Source organism: Gavialis gangeticus, unplaced genomic scaffold, assembly GCF_001723915.1.
Source record: "Gavialis gangeticus isolate Ggan-Ray unplaced genomic scaffold, GavGan_comp1, whole genome shotgun sequence".
In the NCBI taxonomy this organism is placed as follows: domain Eukaryota; kingdom Metazoa; phylum Chordata; order Crocodylia; family Gavialidae; genus Gavialis; species Gavialis gangeticus.
The window spans coordinates 5,397,633-5,415,969 of NW_017729016.1; the positions used below are offsets into that span (position 1 = coordinate 5,397,633).

The 18,337-nt window shown below is 46.3% G+C and overlaps 1 protein-coding gene across 6 annotated transcripts in view; it reads left to right on the forward strand.

The window, feature by feature from the left end:
- Positions 1–18,328, forward strand: part of TSC2 (tuberous sclerosis 2) — a 37,459-nt gene extending 19,131 nt beyond the window's left edge. Inside the window, exons 25-41 of one of the 6 annotated variants that reach the window (XM_019512738.1) lie at positions 936–1,067; positions 2,899–3,063; positions 3,636–3,788; positions 3,950–4,062; positions 4,556–4,777; positions 5,566–5,781; positions 7,315–7,383; positions 9,449–9,609; positions 9,943–10,430; positions 11,229–11,304; positions 11,891–11,977; positions 12,498–12,684; positions 13,744–13,883; positions 14,116–14,194; positions 15,061–15,152; positions 15,412–15,510; positions 15,891–18,328. In XM_019512738.1, the coding sequence (XP_019368283.1) occupies positions 936–1,067; positions 2,899–3,063; positions 3,636–3,788; positions 3,950–4,062; positions 4,556–4,777; positions 5,566–5,781; positions 7,315–7,383; positions 9,449–9,609; positions 9,943–10,430; positions 11,229–11,304; positions 11,891–11,977; positions 12,498–12,684; positions 13,744–13,883; positions 14,116–14,194; positions 15,061–15,152; positions 15,412–15,510; positions 15,891–16,058 (2,647 nt within the window). In that variant the 3' untranslated portion in view covers positions 16,059–18,328. The remainder of the gene's footprint in view (positions 1–935; positions 1,068–2,898; positions 3,064–3,635; positions 3,789–3,949; positions 4,063–4,555; positions 4,778–5,565; positions 5,782–7,314; positions 7,384–9,448; positions 9,610–9,942; positions 10,431–11,228; positions 11,305–11,890; positions 11,978–12,497; positions 12,685–13,743; positions 13,884–14,115; positions 14,195–15,060; positions 15,153–15,411; positions 15,511–15,890) is intronic. The other 5 variants (XM_019512739.1, XM_019512740.1, XM_019512741.1 and 2 more) reach the window with 5 other exon arrangements.
- The last annotated feature ends 9 nt before the right edge of the window (positions 18,329–18,337 follow it).

Here is an 18,337-nt window from a genome sequence, read left to right on the forward strand (position 1 = left end):
TCTGCTCAGGTCCCTTCCGACCCTAGAAACTATGAAGCTATGATGTGTAGCACAAGCCATTAGGTTTCATCTGGATGCCCCTTTATGAATATAAAGCATTTTAGTCCTCAGGAGACTAAAGAAACTTTCATGGTCCCTGCCTGTTTGATCTGGGGAGAAATTATTTTTTAGCTCAGAACTTAGTGATCACTTTGAGCCTCAGCATATGAGCAGGCTTCTGGAAATGGGTTTCCTGTGCTACACTAAAGCTCTGACCCACCCTTCGAAGGGTCATGTGGCCAATCTGAGTCCTCAGGAGAAGACCTCCAAATCCCCAGGACATCTAGCCAGTTGTGTATTAGAGAAAAAAATTATTCTGGACCCTGCAAATGGCTGGTGAAAGTCCTGAAGTTAGTCACTGGCGCAGTGTAACCTTGAGGAAGTTGCTTAACTCTCTGGCATGGTGTCCGGGTAGCCATCTCAAAAGGGGTATATTGAGTCTCAGTGTTTATAGCATGTTTCAGGATTTTGAGCTAAGAGTTGGTATAGGGAATTCAGGAGGACACTGAACCAGCCTAGCTCAACAGACCAGAGAAGTCGTAGCACCAGGTCTGAAGGCAGACCCACGTCATCCCAACCCAGGCCATGTAGTATTCCAACTGCCCATGACAATCCATTCTTGTTTTAACTTGCACTGATCGCTTTTGTTTTGTAGCATTTATTACAATCTTGTTTGCAAATTGTGTTTTTGTGCTCTCGACTTTGCCTGGTATTTTTTTAATTTTTTCCCCCCTTTTTTTTTGGCATATTGGTTTGTTTTCACATCACCCTGCGGGACTCCCCCATACTGACTCTGTGACCTGTGACCTTTCAACCTTCATCCCTACAATGATTTCTTCCCTTCCTGTGACCTGTGCCATTACATCTCTTTCGGGGCTTGGTGCTTCTCCACCTAGTAGTTTAAGAATAGCCAAAAATGCAAAGCAAGGCTTGAATAACTCTCCTCCTGTGAAAGAGCTGAAAGAACCCTCTGCAGTTGATGCCTTCCGATCCCGCAGCATCAGTGTGTCTGAACATGTGGTCCGCAGGTAGTGACGCCTGAAGGGGGAGAATCCAAGCGCCAGTTGGCACTTGGAAATCTGGCAGGGTGGAGGCAGGGTGGGCTGCATGCCGGGAACCTTGCATGAATGCTCTTCAGGAAGTACAGATCAGCTCCTATCACCCTCGAGGCCTTGGCAAGCCATGGGACACCCATGAAGCTTTTCCAATGCCAGTTATTGCATTCTTATATCGCCCTATGCTATGTTTTGATGGTGCTTTATCAATGGAAACTCCTCTTGAAATGCAAAGGTCCTGGGATTCGGTGTGAAAAAGTTGCATTCTGTGCAGGCTCAGGCCCTAGGGACACTGCATAGGAACACACGAAAGCTGGAGTTCTGCCAGCAAAACTATGCAAACCTTAGTGAAGTCTAGAATTGGGTGCAAGCCTTCCCCACAAGGCAAAAGGAACAGTTTGTGGCCTCAAAGTGGAGCCAGTTCTTGAGGTGAAGAGGGCAAGATAGAAGTCTGTTGGTATAAAGTAACCTGCCATGAAAGCATTAATTGATCTCCAGAGTCTGGCACCTTGAGCGACAAAACCATGAAGGGCAGGACAGCACAGCCGTTACCAAGCTATTGTTTGCACATCAAAGGAAAATAGTTTGGAAGGAAGCTTGATTTGGCCATACTGGGCACGTCTACACATGTAGATTAATTTACTGCACAGTAAAGTGTTACTGTCTACATGAGTGCTGCAATTAAGGCGCAGTAGATTAATTCACTCTGGCGTAGGATAGTCCCATCAGACACAGGTACTATCCAATGGTGCAGTAAATTACTGTGCTTCTATGCATGTGTAGATGGTGATGTTGGGATTAGTTTACTCCAGCTCAAATTGCGCCAGAGTTTATTAAGTTGCATTAATTTGACGTGTAGACACGGCCACAGCGGATAAAAAGGCTTACTGTTTTTAAGCCTGCGTCCAACTTTCCTTTGACTGTTGAATGGCTAGCGAGGAGCACAGTAGCTGGAAGGCTCAGCATGAAGATGTTCTTGACAGGCAGTAGGAAATAGGCTTTATCCTTTTGCTGGAGCTACACTGCAGACATTTCTGTTGTGACAGCATCTCTGCTAGAGGAAGTGACAGCGAGATGTCTGCATTGTGAACGTACCCTTTTGGTGCTTCAAACGTGAACATTCCTATTAGTTTGACGTGGCACACTCCTCTTGTGTTTATGTGTAAATTTACACTAACACAGCATTTGGCTAACTTACTGTCTAGCATTGCCAGAGAAATCAGTGCTTAATAGAAACCAAGCTGAGATGCAGCCAGACCTTTCTAAGTGATTATAATGGAATAATTCCTTACAACAATATTATAACCCAACCGGCTGTTCCAATCATTTTTAAAATTGCATTGCTAAGACCCAGTTAATTGAAGGCAGAATCGGTTTGTATCAAGGTACTAATTTTCAGTGCAGACTGCAATTTTTTTTGCTGGTGGTCCAGCTAGATTTTGCATACTTTGATTCTTTAATTTATTTTTCCCCCTTTAGTTAAAATCAATGCTATATGCCTAGTTTTTGTCGCATCCCTCCTGAAGTCTAGGCTAATCAAAAATTTGTAAATGCCTCCTTGTCTCTCAAGGAGAAACAGTAAATTCTGGGGTGACAGCTGCTCCATGCAGTGACTGCCCAATATTGAGGTGACCTAAAAATTATTTTAACACCCTTTGGTTTTGATTCGTATTGGGGAGCAACTCTATTCAGGGGCATGCATGTATCGCAGCTTCTTCTGCAGCTTGCCGTTGATTGGGGTGACAGGTAGCACAACGCCCCTTCTGCAGCATTTCTTGACAATCTTCAAATGTCCTTCCATCAGCCGGATCCAGATGTCCATCACTAGTTCGAGCCTGGGCTCTGCAGATGAAAATTCAATGGCTCAGGCAGATGACAACTTAAAAAATCTCCACCTGGAGCTCACCGAGACCTGTCTGGATATGATGGCCCGATATGTCTTTTCAAACTTCACCGCGGTGCCCAAGAGGTGAGAGTCAGTTGCTTGTGGTGTTTGGATGCTCTTGAGTTTAGAGATTTCACCAAGTCTACAGAAAATCTCTGGCTCTTGTGAGCACAGCAATTGCCCATGTTCTTAAGCTGTCCTTTCTGGCTAAGATATGCATTGATTGAGCATGAAGTTTGGTGACGGGGAAACACTTGGATCTTTTCATACAGGCTTGAGCTTTTCATGCAGAAATCAGCACCCAGGCAAGTCACATACTCTTGAGTTTCTCAGTTACCTCTGCCTCACAGAAGGAGGAGTGTGGCAGGGATTAAAAGCTTACTTGCACAATACTCAACTGCACTGAGGCCAGGAGTGAGTTTCCATCCTGCCTAGAAGCCCTTGAAGTAGTTGGTGGTAGAGCCTGTGCATCCTTCGTTCTGCTACTTTACTGCTTTGGTGGTAGGGCTGTTTATGGAAACAAAGCATCACCAGCAGCATCATGGAAGGAACAGGTTTTTTCTTCCATGATTCCAACCGATTTTGTTTTTTTTCCTTCCCTGAACAACTCCCAAAGCTCAGGGTCATATGGGACTCACCTTCGACTGTACTTTTAGGTCTCCTGTGGGGGAGTTCCTGCTGGCTGGAGGAAGGACGAAGACCTGGCTGGTCGGGAACAAGCTTGTGACTATCACAACGAGTGTTGGAACAGGGACACGGTCTCTTCTGGGCCTGGACTCTGGAGAGCTTCAGAGCAGTCCAGAGTCAAGGTAAGCAAGCTTTGCTCCTGTTTGTACAGACCTGTGTGATACCATTGTGTAGAAACGGCATTGAAGCTACTCATTTCCTTTACTAGCGCATGCCTGCTCGTATCCTTCTGGTCTGAAGTGTTCCCTCTTCAGTACCGGCCTCTCGTTTTCTCCCCCTTTAGCTCAGACCCTGTTCTGCAAGTGAGACAAACGAAAGAAGCCCCAGCAAAGCTGGAGTCTCAGGCTGGCCAGCAGGTGTGCAGAGGCTCTCGCAACAGAGTCCGGTCCATGTCCGGTAAGCTTTCCTGCCATTTTTCTCTCTCTGAAGCCCTAGTTGCTACAGGGCATGCCTGGCCTGTATGCTGGAGCTGAAGCCTAAATACCAAGCAATGGAAAGAGTTGGAGTGGTGTGATCTTAGGTAAGGCCAGGGTCCTTAAAGAGAGTGGGGTGTTTCAACTCCTACTGAAATCAGTGGAGCTGCAGCAGCTCTTGCTGGTATCCACAACTACTAGGCTCTCCTTGCTAGCCACTCCCTCCAAATAGCTTCGGCAGTTGTTTGTAGGGTGAGAACCTGTGGTAGGAGCCACCTGTATTAACCAGCCCCTGGCTCAAAAGAAACATTTGGCAGATGTGGCTCACTAGAGTTTGAGGCAGGTGGAGCAAAGTTGCTGCAGCAGTACAGAAAACTCTTTGTTACCTGAATTTAGTGCCAAATCCAGCCTCATGCCTCTGAACTAGGCTCCAGGGACTCCCTTTCTTCACCTTCCCCCATCTTTCCTTCCGCCAGGTGGCCATGCCTTGCGTGTCGGTGCCCTGGAGACATCAGGCTCCCATTTCCCCAGCAGTTCTGTGCCCCAGAGCTTACAGAACCCTCCTGCTTCTGCCGCTCGAACAGAGAAGGCTGCTCCTGCTGCCGAAACTCCTCTGCAGAAAGAGAAGGCGAGCCTGGCTGCGTACGTCCCGCTGCTGACTCAGGGCTGGGCAGAAATCCTCGTGCGGAGACCCACAGGTATCTAATCCAGGGGCCTTCTGTGTGTGACGTGCCAAGGAATTGGGGTCTGTGTAAGAATACCCAGGTGGGAAAGTGTGAAAGGATCTCTTCCTGGCTGTCTCTGCTCCCAAGTTTTTAATTTGTCACCTGAGTCCCAGGAATCACACTTTTTAATGTTACCAAGTCATAAGGGCTCTGGGTGGGAAGAGTGAAACGAGTCCTTATTAATGGAAAAGAAATGCCACTGCGCTGACAGCCTGGGACGCCACGTGGGCACTCAGCCATCGCTTCAGTGTGGTGCTCCTAGCTCAAACCTATGCTGGGTGCTTTGCTACAGATTTATTTCCAGCCCCTCAATTTAGAGGGCAAACAAGGCTTGTAGCTGGAGCATGAACGCTGCAAGTGGTTGCTGTTTGGGGCAGGATAGTCAGGCCATTAATGGGCACAGAAGTTAAGCTCCTGAACACATGCACTTTCTAAAGTGTGTGCTGAAGCAGGACTTGCATGCTTCAGCTGGAAGCTGCTTCAAGAGGCAGTGATTTAAAGTGACCTTGTGTCCTCCCGCTCAGCACTCGGAAACCTTCTGGGAGTCTGCTTTGCTGAGCTGTAGGCATCAGTGCTGAAGAGCTTGAAGATACAAGGGGAAGGAGTATAGGGTGCTGGGGACTGGCTCTTGTTTAAAATGTGAAATTAGTCGAGCCAGCTGGTCAGGAGGGGACCCTTCAACTGCACAGCCTCCATCCCAGGGCAGTGTCCAGTCAGCAGAGTTTCCTGGAGCGAGAATCTCCCTCTTCCACCCCCTCCAGGTAACACAAGCTGGCTCATGAGCCTGGAAAACCCCCTCAGCCCCTTCTCGTCAGACATTAACAACATGCCACTGCAAGAGCTGTCCAACGCTCTCATGGCTGCTGAGCGCTTCAAGGAGCACCGGGAGACTGCTCTCTACAAGTCCCTCTCAGTCCCCTCCTCCAGCTTGGCCACCGGCACAGCCAAACCATCCCTTCTGCAGCGCTCCAATACAGGTGAGAGGTGGCTAGTCCCAATGTGTCCCCAGTAGCTTGTATCCTGTTGTGAGGTGACACTAAGGTGTCAGTCATGAGCTACTACTGCCCAGGCTCCAAATGCAGCAGCATAAGGTATAAAGCAACAAGGGCAGGGGGTGAAGGGACAAAGGCAGTTCTTCGCATCATGTTAGAGCCAGGGAGAGCATTTTCACTCATCACATCTAAAGAACCATGGAAAAGATGGCTTCTTTCCTTCCCCACCCTTGGCATCTCAAATGAAGCTGTTTGAGTGACCTGATGCTAAACACATCCCATGTGAAATGGCCCCGACCCATCCATGTTTCTGTCTATCAGTGGTTTGAGGTTGCTGCAGAGCTCACTTCTTTGTGCTTGTGGGTATGTTCACTGCTGCTAGATCTTCAGTCCTGGGTTTTACAAACTTAAGCTTCTGGTTATGGGCTTTTAAACAAGGTTAATTAGAACTTTTCTATGCCCGGAAGACATCGAGCCCTAAATCGGAAAGGCTGGTGACATCTTACATCTTGTGGGTGTGCCCAGCTCAGAGCAGATCCAGTCAACACACTGCCAGAAGCAGTGTAGGACTCTCAACTTGAACACCTGTGAAGCAGAACTGATGATAGCGGTGGCGAAACCCTACGCTTATATTAATTGAAGTGTAGACTGCCTGGAAACCCAGTTAAAAATGCTCACTTTCAGATTCGCTCCATTAAAAAAAGCCTCCCTCTACACTGAGACCTTTCAGACAGCGTCTAATATTATCCTTTCCAAGTCACTGAGTACACAAATTCAGGCAGTTAAGCTGAAGGGCAAAATGCAGAATTCAGCAGAGAACTGTTTTGAACATCCTTTATTTGCTTCAGTGGCTTGTTTGTGGCTCTAGAGTTGGCACAGGTTCTTGCATTTCCCTAGACTCTGACCTGATCTCTTTAGAAACGTTAAAAAAGCTGCTAAGTCTGAATCGTAGCTCTCCTGGGGTTTTGCATCTATAGCAAATTATTTCAGCTATGTCCACATTAAGCTGACAACTCAGTTTGTCAGAATCAGTGCGAGAAGCTGAGATGATGATGCCGGCATGCACGGTATTCCTATCTTTTTGGAGGCTAAATCATGCACATTCTTAATTATTCTGCTATGTTTCAAATGCTTTTAAATGCTTAAAAAATGACCCTCTGCTGTGTGTAGGGTAGGGAGAGAGTGGACCCATTTCTGGTTTGCACTGCTAGAGATGATCCTTCTTTCAGAATTTTTTTGTTTTAAAAAGGACAGTCTCCTTTCTTCCAAGACAGCAAGTTGAGTCTGCATTGTTTGAATGTATTTATGCCTCCCTGTATGTGTTGACTAGTTCCTGTACCCTAAAAGCTTCCCTTTTTACACTTAGTGATACTATCCCAGCTTGTTCTTTCCTTTTCATTTTATTTAATTATTTTTAAATAGGCTCTTGGTTACAGTTATCTCTGTGCTTTTTAATTTGTTTCATATGTAGTCTCTCCTTCCTTCTGATGTAGTGGCTCACTTGATTTCCCTTTGCAGTGGCCTCTTTCTCTTCCATGTACCAGTCCAGTTGTCAAGGCAAGTTGCACAGGAGCATATCCTGGGCAGGTATATTTATATCTCTTTAAGGAAAACAAAGTTATTGCCATAGAAGAACACCTCTGATTCATAGCAACCGTGTCCCTCATACCTCATCACCCCTTCCATGTTTCCTGTTTGTACCTGGTCTCATTATACTCAACGAATGGGATCTTGACTAGCATGAAGAAGTCCAAGCCAGATACGACATTTGCAAGTAACTTGAATGCAACTTTTTGGATGGGTCATGACTTATGGGGCTTAGACTACAGAATGGCACACAAAAAGATCTGAATTTCCTGACCTATCAGCTCAGTCTTGCAAATGGGATGATGTCCTGTTAGTGTAGAAAGCTCCCACTTCTGTGAGTGTCACCTGGAATGCTGCTTTTGCAACTAAATGTAAAAGCAAGCCAGCATTGCTCAGCCTACTGAGAGCCAGCGAGTGCTCGCCCTAAGAAGCTAATCTGAAGTGTATGGCTGTCTTGATACTACAGCGTAGTTGCTGGGTGCAAGTTGTGAAAATAAAAATAGAAACTTTCAAAGAGAAGCATGATAAATGGTAGCTTTCTGTAGGCTCAATAGCAGTGTCATATCTTTTCCCACCTGCTATGGTAACATCTATTTTCTAAACAAATTAAATGCAAATAAAATGCACACCCATAAGCACAGCATTTGCATTGCATTGCTAAAGTGCAGTGCCTTTATGATTTAATTGAGTGAATGAACTTCCCTTCCACTTCCCTTCCTTCATTTGAAAAATCTGGTGTTGAGCAGTAGGCTGTTCTCAATTGCTGTGTTGGCACGATGCTATTAAAATGACACGCAGATGCTGCCATACAAGACTCTTCTGCACTTCTCTTCTGTACTCGGATTACTCCGCTTCCACCTACGGTGTAATTAGTGAGCGCTCAAATTATTTAAAACTGCCAGTAAAATTGGCAGTAATGTTAGAAGTAGGGATGTTGAAAGCACTGAGTATGTGCAGGTGTGTTCTGGCTTGGACAGCTAACCAGATCAGCACGTTTTTAGAAGGTATGTGTGCGCAGTGCTAACTCTTAATTGCTTCTTTGAAATAACTTTCGGCCCCGTGAGCTGAAATCAATCCAGGGAAGGCTGCTTTAGTGATTTTTTGCTGATTTTTTTTTTTTTTTTTTAATTATTATTATTATTTTGTGTGTGTGCTAATTTTATTTCTTTAAATTTCACTTTGGAAAACAAATCTTAGCCTTTCAGATTGGTCTTCCAATTCTATGTGTACATAACGGGAAGCCTCCTGTACTTCAGCCTTTTCCTCAGGACAAAAAAAAAAGGCCAACAGAAGTCTTCAGTCATACTCACTCCTGTGTTCACGGTAGCTGAGTATTGTAGACACTTGGTTACCCGTTCCAGTAACCTCTCTCTGTCATGCACAGGGTCTCCAAGTGGTTTCGTGTCAGCCTGATCTCATTAACAATTTGTCTGATCAGATGCCACATGCAGATTGTCCTAGTGTTGCTGCAGAATTTGGATTAGGTGTGACTTGGGCTATACTGGTTAACTTCTCCTGAGGAATATTAGGAAAGATGCCAAAAATGCAAGGGAATAGCCTCTAGTCATTTTAATCTCCTCTTAAGCCAACATAACGTACAGGGACATTTGCCATATACAAGGCTTATTCTTTTGCTACTTGCATAGAATTTGTTTTCATTGCCTATTTACTTCAAAGCTAACTTTGCACTTCCTTGCATCTCTCTAATTACTCTCTGTCCTGACAGCTGAGTGGTAAGATGCCTAAGGACCCATTTTCTCCATTATTTATCCAGTAGTTGTTCATTGTTAACAATCTGACACCACTCCCCCTGCTCTGACCGAAGTAGCCCAGCCCTTTGGCACGAGGGTAAGTCAACAGATTAGTCTATGCAAAAGAAAAACCTGTAATGAGGAACCTGGGACGTTAAAGTCTGCACTCTGTGGTCAGGGAGATCCCACGCTTCCAATATGGCCTTCAGTTACGATCCTAGGAGGGAAAAGGCTGGTACTTCTGAGGAAAGGATGGGGTCCCACTATACCACTCCTCTCTACATGCCTCAGTTACTCTGTTTGTGTCTCGATAGAATCAGCCATGGTTTTGGAAGAGGGGAGCCCGTTGGAGATGGAGTTAAAAGAGGCCGATTCCCCAACAGAGTCTCAGGAGATTGAAGACTTTGAGGCCACGTCCTCGGAGCCGTCCCTGAGCGAGGAGAAGTTTGGTAAACCCAAAGAACCGTACAGCAGGGTAAGAACATCCCCGAGTGGAGAAGGACCTGCCGAGCTGTACACGTCTTTTGTAAAGAGCCACCAGTTGCGCTCTTGGTGTCCAGCTGACAATGGAAGTGTTTACATGGGTTGTGTGGATAGAGGGTCCATAAGATGTCCTGCTCACTGCTTGCATGAACATCGGTAGTGGTAAATGCAAACGTTCTCCTATCTGCCTGTGTTTGAGTGTTAGCGGGTTTGGGTGGTGACTAGCTCCCCGTCTAGTGCAGTGTCTCATGCATGGCTTCTCGTGACTTTTCATGGTTGAGTTGCTCCTCAGACCCCCGCTTTCTTTTGTGGCTTTTCCTTTAAGTCCTCCTCGACGTCTAGTCAGGAAGAGAAATCCCTGAGATCCGATGACTTGGTTCCTGTTGGGATTCCCATTGGAAGGGTCATCCATTCAGAAGATGGCAGGGCTCTGGAGCTTTCCTTCCAGCCTTCGCAGCCGCTCAGCAAATCCAGTTCTTCCCCCGAACTTCAGACACTGCAGGAAGTCCTCAGAGACGTGAATGGCAGAGAAGGAATTGGAAAGCTGAGCACAGAAGTGAAGTCAAAATCTCAGTCTGAGAACTTGGAAGGAGAAGGACTTGGAAGCTGGTTGTGCCAGGGAGAGGATGCTAAAATGACCAGCGCAGGCAGCATGTCTTCCTCTTCTCCTCGCTCGCCCGGTGGCCACCGCCCGAGAGGGTACACCATCTCTGATTCAGCCCCCTCCAGGAGGGGAAAAAGGATCGAGAGAGATGCCTTCAAGAGCAGAACAGCTGCCTCCAATGCAGAGAAAGTACCTGGAATAAACCCAAGGTGGGTGGGTAGATATGTCTACAGCTAGAAAACAAGGAGCCTCTTTTTAACTTCTTTCTTTTTAAGTAATGTCACAGGACTGTGATTATTGGAAGCAGAGTTAGACTTGTTTAAATCCAACATAGAGGTATTGGAGGTTTCACAAGACCAAAGCTGAACAGGTAGGTGTGACTTGATTTTTGTAATGCAATCCATGTTTTAATACCTACCACCTGAACTGTGGACCAAAGAAAACGCATTCCTCTGGTTTGAAATCCACCATGTAAGTATATTTCCAATAGTGGGGATGTAGGAAAGGGAACTGACTGCCACCCAGTCCTGTTGTCCAAGGGGACTGAAACATGCAACGTTACACAGCACAACTAGTGAAAAGCAAGCTTAGACTTGTTGCATTTTTGAGCCTGAAGGCTTGGTAGCAACCCAAAGAATTAATTCAGAAAATACTTGGGTGGGGCCATGTTTAATTTGTGAAATATTCAGCAGAGCCTGGGGTAAGAGGCCTCATTCCTCGTCTAGTTTGGAAGTGAATGCACAACCATACTGCAGCAATGGATTCCTGTCCGTCTATCTGCTGCAAGGACTGGTAGTCTGTCATCTGTCACCACTGAGCAAAAGGACCCTCTTACGGCCTGTGGCTCGGCAGAAACTGTAGCTGGGTCGAATACTGACAGTGACCTTGCTGCACAGTTGTGCTTGGCTGGCTCTTTGTTTCCACCCCCTCTGAAAATGCGGTTGTGTGCCCCCCGATTGACATGGGCTTTATTTTTAAGGTAACTGGATTTCATTTCTCTTTTCCAGCTTTGTGTTTTTGCAGTTGTATCACTCCCCGTTCTTTGGAGATGAGTCCAACAAGCCCCTTCTGTTGCCAAATGAGGTGGGTAAGATTTTCTTATTATGGTGTGTGTTCTTAATGTTAACACTTGAAACATCACCAGTTGACACCCTTACATCACTAATGAACTGCCAAAGAGATGAGATCCTGCTTTTTCCACTCCTGGAGCCAGTAGGGACCAAGTACTATGTTTAGTCTCCAAAGCTGTGGCTTGTTACCCACATTCTTTAGCTTCTTGGCAAATAGACAAATTGTTGCATTGGTGTGAGAAGCAGAGGATGAAATTGGGCAAAATATATTGGAGAAGATCGCTAAAAAAATTGTCATTTTAGGGGATGACTGGCAGAGGCCAACGGGCATTATCCCTGGTTAAGAGAAAACTCAATGGTAATGAATTCTGCAGGTCAGTAAATGTTGTGGGGGTAGCAGCAATGGGTCCAATGGCAACTACAGCTTTGGACTGTGATATCCTTCCTTCAAGGAGAAAATGGCCTGGGGAGTGTTTCCGGATCTCCAGGACACTTATTCCTCAGTAATCTCTTGCTTAGTTGATAATATTGAGGTGTATAGCGGGTTTGTGTATCAGTGACAGTCAAAGAAATTACAAGTTATCCTTTCTTCTTTCTAGACATTTGAAAGATCAGTGCAGCTCCTAGATCAAATCCCTTCTTATGATACCCACAAGATCGCAGTGCTGTATGTTGGAGAAGGACAGGCAAGTCTTCATATGTGCAAATGCATAACCCAGTTAGCACCAGTTTAATGAGAATCCAGAAACATCACTGGAACTTGGGGGTTTCTGCCTGTCTTAAAGTGGCTCCAGTTTGTTTTATGCTTTCTCAGATTATGCAGCAGTGCACAGGCTGTGGCAAAGTGCCATGAACTATGAGGTTTCCTTTAATGCCGGTGCGGGACTTCTGCTTCCATTTCACTTCGTTTGTGGGTCTTTGCTCTTTAGTAGCAAAGAGAGAATATTCTCTTTTTGGGTGATGCTTAACAGCAGAGATACTTCTTTCCTGCAGCTCTAGAATCTGCCAGGCTTCCCCAGCCCAAAACCTGTTAATGTTTTGGAGTCTTAAGTAGCTCTTGTTCTCCCCTGGTAGAGTCTCTGCTTATGCTCTGTTTGCCACTTTTGGGACATGTTCAAAGCACTCCTAGGCCAAGTGAATCACTTAAGCATCAAGAGGGTGAAGGAGTGATCTAGCATCCTCATGAGACTTCCCGTTCTTTCCTAGACCAACAATGAAATTGCCATTCTGTCGAATGAGCATGGCTCCTACAGATACACGGAGTTCCTGACGGGCTTAGGGAAGCTCATTGAGCTCAAAGACTGCCAGCCTGATAAAATTTACCTTGGTGGTCTGGATGTGTGCGGGGAGGATGGGCAGTTCACTTACTGCTGGCATGATGACATTATGCAAGGTAAGGCTTCTTGAGGGTTATGTGTTTCTAGGTGCAGAAAGAATGCTTTAACACATGAGAAGTTAGCAGAGCTGCTCTCCTGCTTAGATCACATCCCTTCTTTTAGGAACTGGTAAAGAAGGTTTTCTCTGGGTTTCGTTTGCAAGTTGTTCTACCCATCAGCCTTTTATACCAGTATGCAGGAAGGACTGAAGTGTGTTTGAGCAAAAATATCCTGCTACATGCTCTAGAAATAAACTGCACTGTTGGAAATTAGACCTGGTTTTATCTCTCTTTCTGTCAAGCCTGTTCTATTTTCATGGGCTGTTGTATTCCCCCAAACCAAATGTTGTTTTATAGTGATGAGCTTGAAGAATTCTGAGCACATCAAAGCCTTTCTAGATGTATATTCAGACAACAATATGGTGTATTGTTCTTGTGACCAAGTGTGCCACAGCACCATGCACCCCCTACAGTGAAAGACAATATGTTTAAGGTGTTTAACTTTTCCCTGCAAAAGCCAATTCCCTTTCCTAGTGCTGTTGTGGCCACTCAGACTGCCCCAAAACATTTTCCCATCACTTACCCCTTGTCCTGTTGCCAGTTTTACCCCGTCTTTATTAGAACTCTTAACATTCATCCCTGATGTATATTGGGATGAGTCAGATTGCTCATGAACTAGTGAGCCCACTTCCCTGATACCAGGATCATAGAGGGCTATTTTGGCCCTCGGAAACACCTGGAGTAGACCGACTACTGCAGAGTTTCCTTCAGTTTGCTTATCTGAGAATTGGCTGAAGCATCACTTAGACATGTCCCCTGGGCATGATAAAGCAGGTAGAATGGGAGTCAGGAAGATCTGGCTGTTAAAAACCTGAACAAACGTATTCAGGGAGCAAGCAGATTTCTTCATTGTGACAGCCCTGATGTCACTTTTGATGTTTAGACAAGTACACTGAGTATTACTACCACAGAGCCCGTGGAGATCCCTCCCGTCTCAGTGTCTACATGGAGTATCTCCAGTAAAGCTCTTCGTTGCATCTGTTTTCTGTTCCGACCCATTGTTTGCTTGGTTTTCAGCCATTTTTCACATCGCTACTTTGATGCCCACGAAGGATTTGGATAAATATCGCTGCGACAAGAAGAGGCACCTTGGGAATGATTTTGTTTCCATCATTTACAACGACTCGGGGGAAGACTTTAAACTGGGAACCATCAAGGTAGGAAACCCGGGGTCTGCTTAGAAACAGCTGTCACACTGTTTGTAAGTCCTTGAGTCTTTTCTAAGTGAATCTTGCGTAGACTGTGATTGGGGATCACTGAATACCTGGGGGTATTTAGGCACACCCGTGAGTTGACCCCGGTGCAGTCAGTATTGGCTGCCAATAAAAATAAGCCTGTGGTCTGATCTCTGCTTCTGTTTTGAAGATCTTTTTACTGTTTCCTTGCTAGGGCCAGTTCAACTTTGTGCATGTTATCATCACACCGCTGGACTATGATTGTAACCTAGTGACACTCCAGTGTCGGAAAGGTAGGGCAGGTCTTGACATCTGTTTTAAAGTGTATTTATGCCCCTGGGCCCAGCAACTTCCTTGACCTCATGAGAATGGCCTTAAATGTCTCAGGTGAATAAAACTTAAGAGGAATTCTCTAAAGCCTTAAACCTGTGGCTTCCCTACTGGGGCATCTCCTCATTAGGGGAATGGCTGGGTGGCCAGCGGGTGTGCAGGATGCCTCCGTCTCAGGGCCTCGGGACACTTTCAAGGGGCCACCATCCTGGCAGGTTGTTGTCCTCCAGTTTCCTCCCAGCAGTGCAGTACATGGCTGTAGAAAGCTGGAGAGGCACCTGAGGGGTCACCAGTGCTTTTCTGAGCGTCCGTCAGAGGAGTGGCTAGGGTGTTGTCATTCCAGTTAAAAAGATGCATGTAGGATTTCTGGAACTTCCTCCCTCTCACCCGGCTCCTCCACCATGACTGCTCTCCAGCTGTACCTCTCACTCCCCTCTCACCACTGGACTTTGCTAATAAAACCTCTTGCTTTGAAGCAATGCTGCTGGGAAATGTTCTGCCCCCGCCTCTGCTTTGGGGGGTAGTTGACTGAGTAGGATCTCTGGGAAAGGCTTGTATGGGAAGCAGCCAGCTTTGGGAGCCAGTATACTGTGGGCACTGTTAGAATAAAAGGTGTGATGCTTTCTGGGGACCTTCTTGGAGACGAGTGGATGGGAGAGGGAAATGTTCTCCACTTCCCCCCACAACTCTGATTCTCTAAGTTCTGAAAATCCTCCTGAGGTTAAATTTAACCCAACCTCTGAAGAGAGGATACCGGCCAGTTCTGTCCTGTTCTGCCTTTTTAACCTTTCTTTCACAAGAGGTGAAAATCTTTCCCCTTGAACGGTAGATATGGAAGGGCTCGTGGACACAAGCGTGGCTAAGATTATCTCGGATAAGAACCTGCCGTTCGTAGCACGCCAGATGGCCCTGCATGCCAACGTGAGTACTTCCCGGCTTCTCCAAGGGCATTGCCTTTCCTAGGATCAGTTGTCATCTCCCACAAGGAGATTAATGTAGTTGGGTGAAAGAATTTAATCGGATAGTTATTTCTCTCGAATAACCAAGTGAATCAGATTTTTAGCATCTGAACTTTAGAAATCAAGTTGAATTTGGAGGTCTGGTAAACTGCACTCTATAAACAAGCTCTGAATCTTCTTGCCATGGTCACTGCATGCTCTGAAATTTCTCTTTCAATCAGATGGCTTCCCAGGTCCACCATAGCAGATCCAACCCTACAGACACCTACCCATCAAAATGGATTGCTAGGCTCCGTCATATCAAGAGGCTGAGACACCGGGTAATGCAAGCTTTATACCTTTCTGTCCATAAAATATTGCACGTGTAACATGGATAGTTGCAGTTAGGCATTGGGGGAGAACTCCTCTCTGAATCTTTTGAGTGAAGCTGGGTGGGTACGCTTCCAAAACACAGGACTAAAGTCTAGGAAGAGTGACAAGTGGGGTCATACTTCCAGGCCACTGCAGAGCCCTCTGTTTTCATTGGCTACCATGGGACTGGAGGGCACCAGCACCTGGCAAGGATCATGCCGGACTGGGAGTATTGAAATTGAAATGGCAACAATGTGAGCTGGATCTGTTAGCAGGCCCAGTCTGAATGGAAATGAGGAAGGGGAGTTTGTCAAGACTTCTTTGACTTGTTCCTTTTACCTGTCTTTAGCTACGCGAAGAAACGCAGTACCAGGCACCCGGCTTCCCTCTGCAGATGCATCCTTCTGCTCCTGCCAAGCCCCCTCCCCATGTGCCGCAGGACCCACCACCGACCTATGAAACTGGGCAGCGGAAGAGGCTGATTTCCTCCGTGGATGACTTCACAGAGTTTGCCTAACCCCATCTGATTGGTGTCCACTGTCTGGCACTCGAGGTGATGGACCCTCTTCACCCCACATGCTAACAGACTGCTGCCCAGGGAGACCGTCAGGACTTGGTTAGCTAGGTGTGCCCGTGTTGCTTTAGTGTGAGCTAGTGATGACCTGTGCCATGTGACTTGGATTTGCAGATGCCATCCTTTTGTCTTGCCCACCATCAAATATGATAAGGATTTTCTACCCCGGCTGCCCATGCTGGAAAGGACTGAGGCCAGACATTTCACCTTCCCGTGTCTGGAGACCTCTCTGATAGCAGCTTTCTTGCAAGGGTTCTTTTCCCTGGGATGCTTCAGAACCAGTTTTCTAAACTGAAGAGTGGCAAAGCATCAAGGCATGAGGCTGTTCTCTGTTCATCACGTGGTCAGAGCATGCAGAAAATGCGTCTAGTTTAAAAACAGGACATGATGGACTGTGTGTTGCAAGCACAGACTTTCAGTGCTAGAGATCTTGCTGCCCCTCTCCCTGCATGGAGGCCCCTTAGCACTCAAGAGAGTGGCATCCATTCTCAGACTTAATCTACCCTGGCTGTAACCGAGCAGGGTCATTTGGTTTCACGTATTACCAGTTGAAGAAGAAAAAAAAATCTCCTTAAGTTTCCAGGGAGACCTGCTTGTTTGTCTCATAACAAACCATAATTATATATGGCCTTGAGAGGCGAGTAAAGCTGAAATCTCTCGCTCTGAACGGACTGAAGCATCACAAAGACTCCATTTTAACCTGGGATTCAAAAGATGATTTGACATCGTTACAAATCTTGAACTAACCAGAGGCCGAATGCTGCTCCTAGTCGATTCAGTGATGAAGCCTCCGATGGACTGCTAGGACTGGTGACCAAGGATGGAGCAAGAAAGCAGGGGAATAACTTGTCCCTCTTTTGCCTGTCTGGTTGGAAGGTACTTTCTGATGAGGGGACTGGCTGTGCACAGAAGACGCTGAATTGGTTTCTGATATACCCTCAGCTAGAGCCCTTCCTCCAGTCCGTGGCTTCTTCAGGCCTGCTAACTGCATGGCTTTCATACCAGTTTTTCATATTGGACATCTCGCGCAGCCGCAGCCTCTCAGCTGGAACTCAGCAGCTGGGATGTTTTGTAAGGAGCTTTCTAACGCAGATGTGCGCAAGAAAGGCCTGGAATTGGGTTGTCCTTCCTGTGGTAAGAGAAGGGCATCAGACACTACATTAGTCATGGGGGAAACTATATACTATGACCAGCTCATGGTTTTTGCTAGTGAACTGAATGACTGGATAGCTTTCAGAGACCGGAGAACTGGTAAATGGTACCGAAGGTCAACCTAGGTATGTTGGAGTTGCTTGAGGGGTAGGGAAGAAGGAAGAGGAGGGGAGCTACCAAGCAATCCAGGATTGTTCAGCGCCTCTCATGTGGGTCCTGTTCTGAGTGGTTATAGATCGTAAATGAAATAAAGGTATTTGTATGGAGACTGGGTTCAGCGCACGGGTGGCTTCTTGCATCAGATCAGTCAGCTGCGTTGTCAGCGATGCGATGCAGTTCCCTCTTCTTGCTCTTGGACCTGTGGGATAGGCCTAACAAAACACATGGGAAGTTGGCACAAAGAACGGTAGACAACAGCAGGGCACAATCATGGGCAGCCCTCCCCTTATGTGGAGGGATCACTAGACCGAAACAGTCTTGTTTGGCACCTCTTGTTGGCTGTGAAAGGCAGGCCATTGTGGAAACATCGACTTCTTTCTCTGAAGTGGTGTGCGAGGGGCCCGACTTGAATGGTGACCTAGAGGCAATGTTAAAATGTGCAGTGGCCTTTAAGCACACGCCACAACTTCACATAACACGCGTGGAGTCATGTGGCCTTTGTTTCTAACCCCTGTGTTGAGCAAACTCTGCTGCAAGCAGGTATCCGTCATCCCGTTTTTATTTGGGACACATTCTGCATTAGTGTTAGAGGTGTTTACTGGACAGACGCGTTGAATACAGGGTCATGCTAAAGCAGAGCTTTTGCATGCATCTTTCAGACAGTCGTGCCTTAGACCCTGACTGCTTGAGGGGGATGCCGACTGCTCACAAAAGCACAGGAGAACAAATGCTTAGCAGTCCACAATTTTTTTTTTATTGGACTTTGTCACTTGTAAGAAACGTTCCCACAGTTACAAAATAAGATATTCTTTGTTTGCAAACCGTAACAGTGACCAGAAGGCAACACTGGATGTCTTGGTCCAGACAACCCAATGCTAAAAAAAAAAAAAAAAAAAAAAAAATTTAAAAAC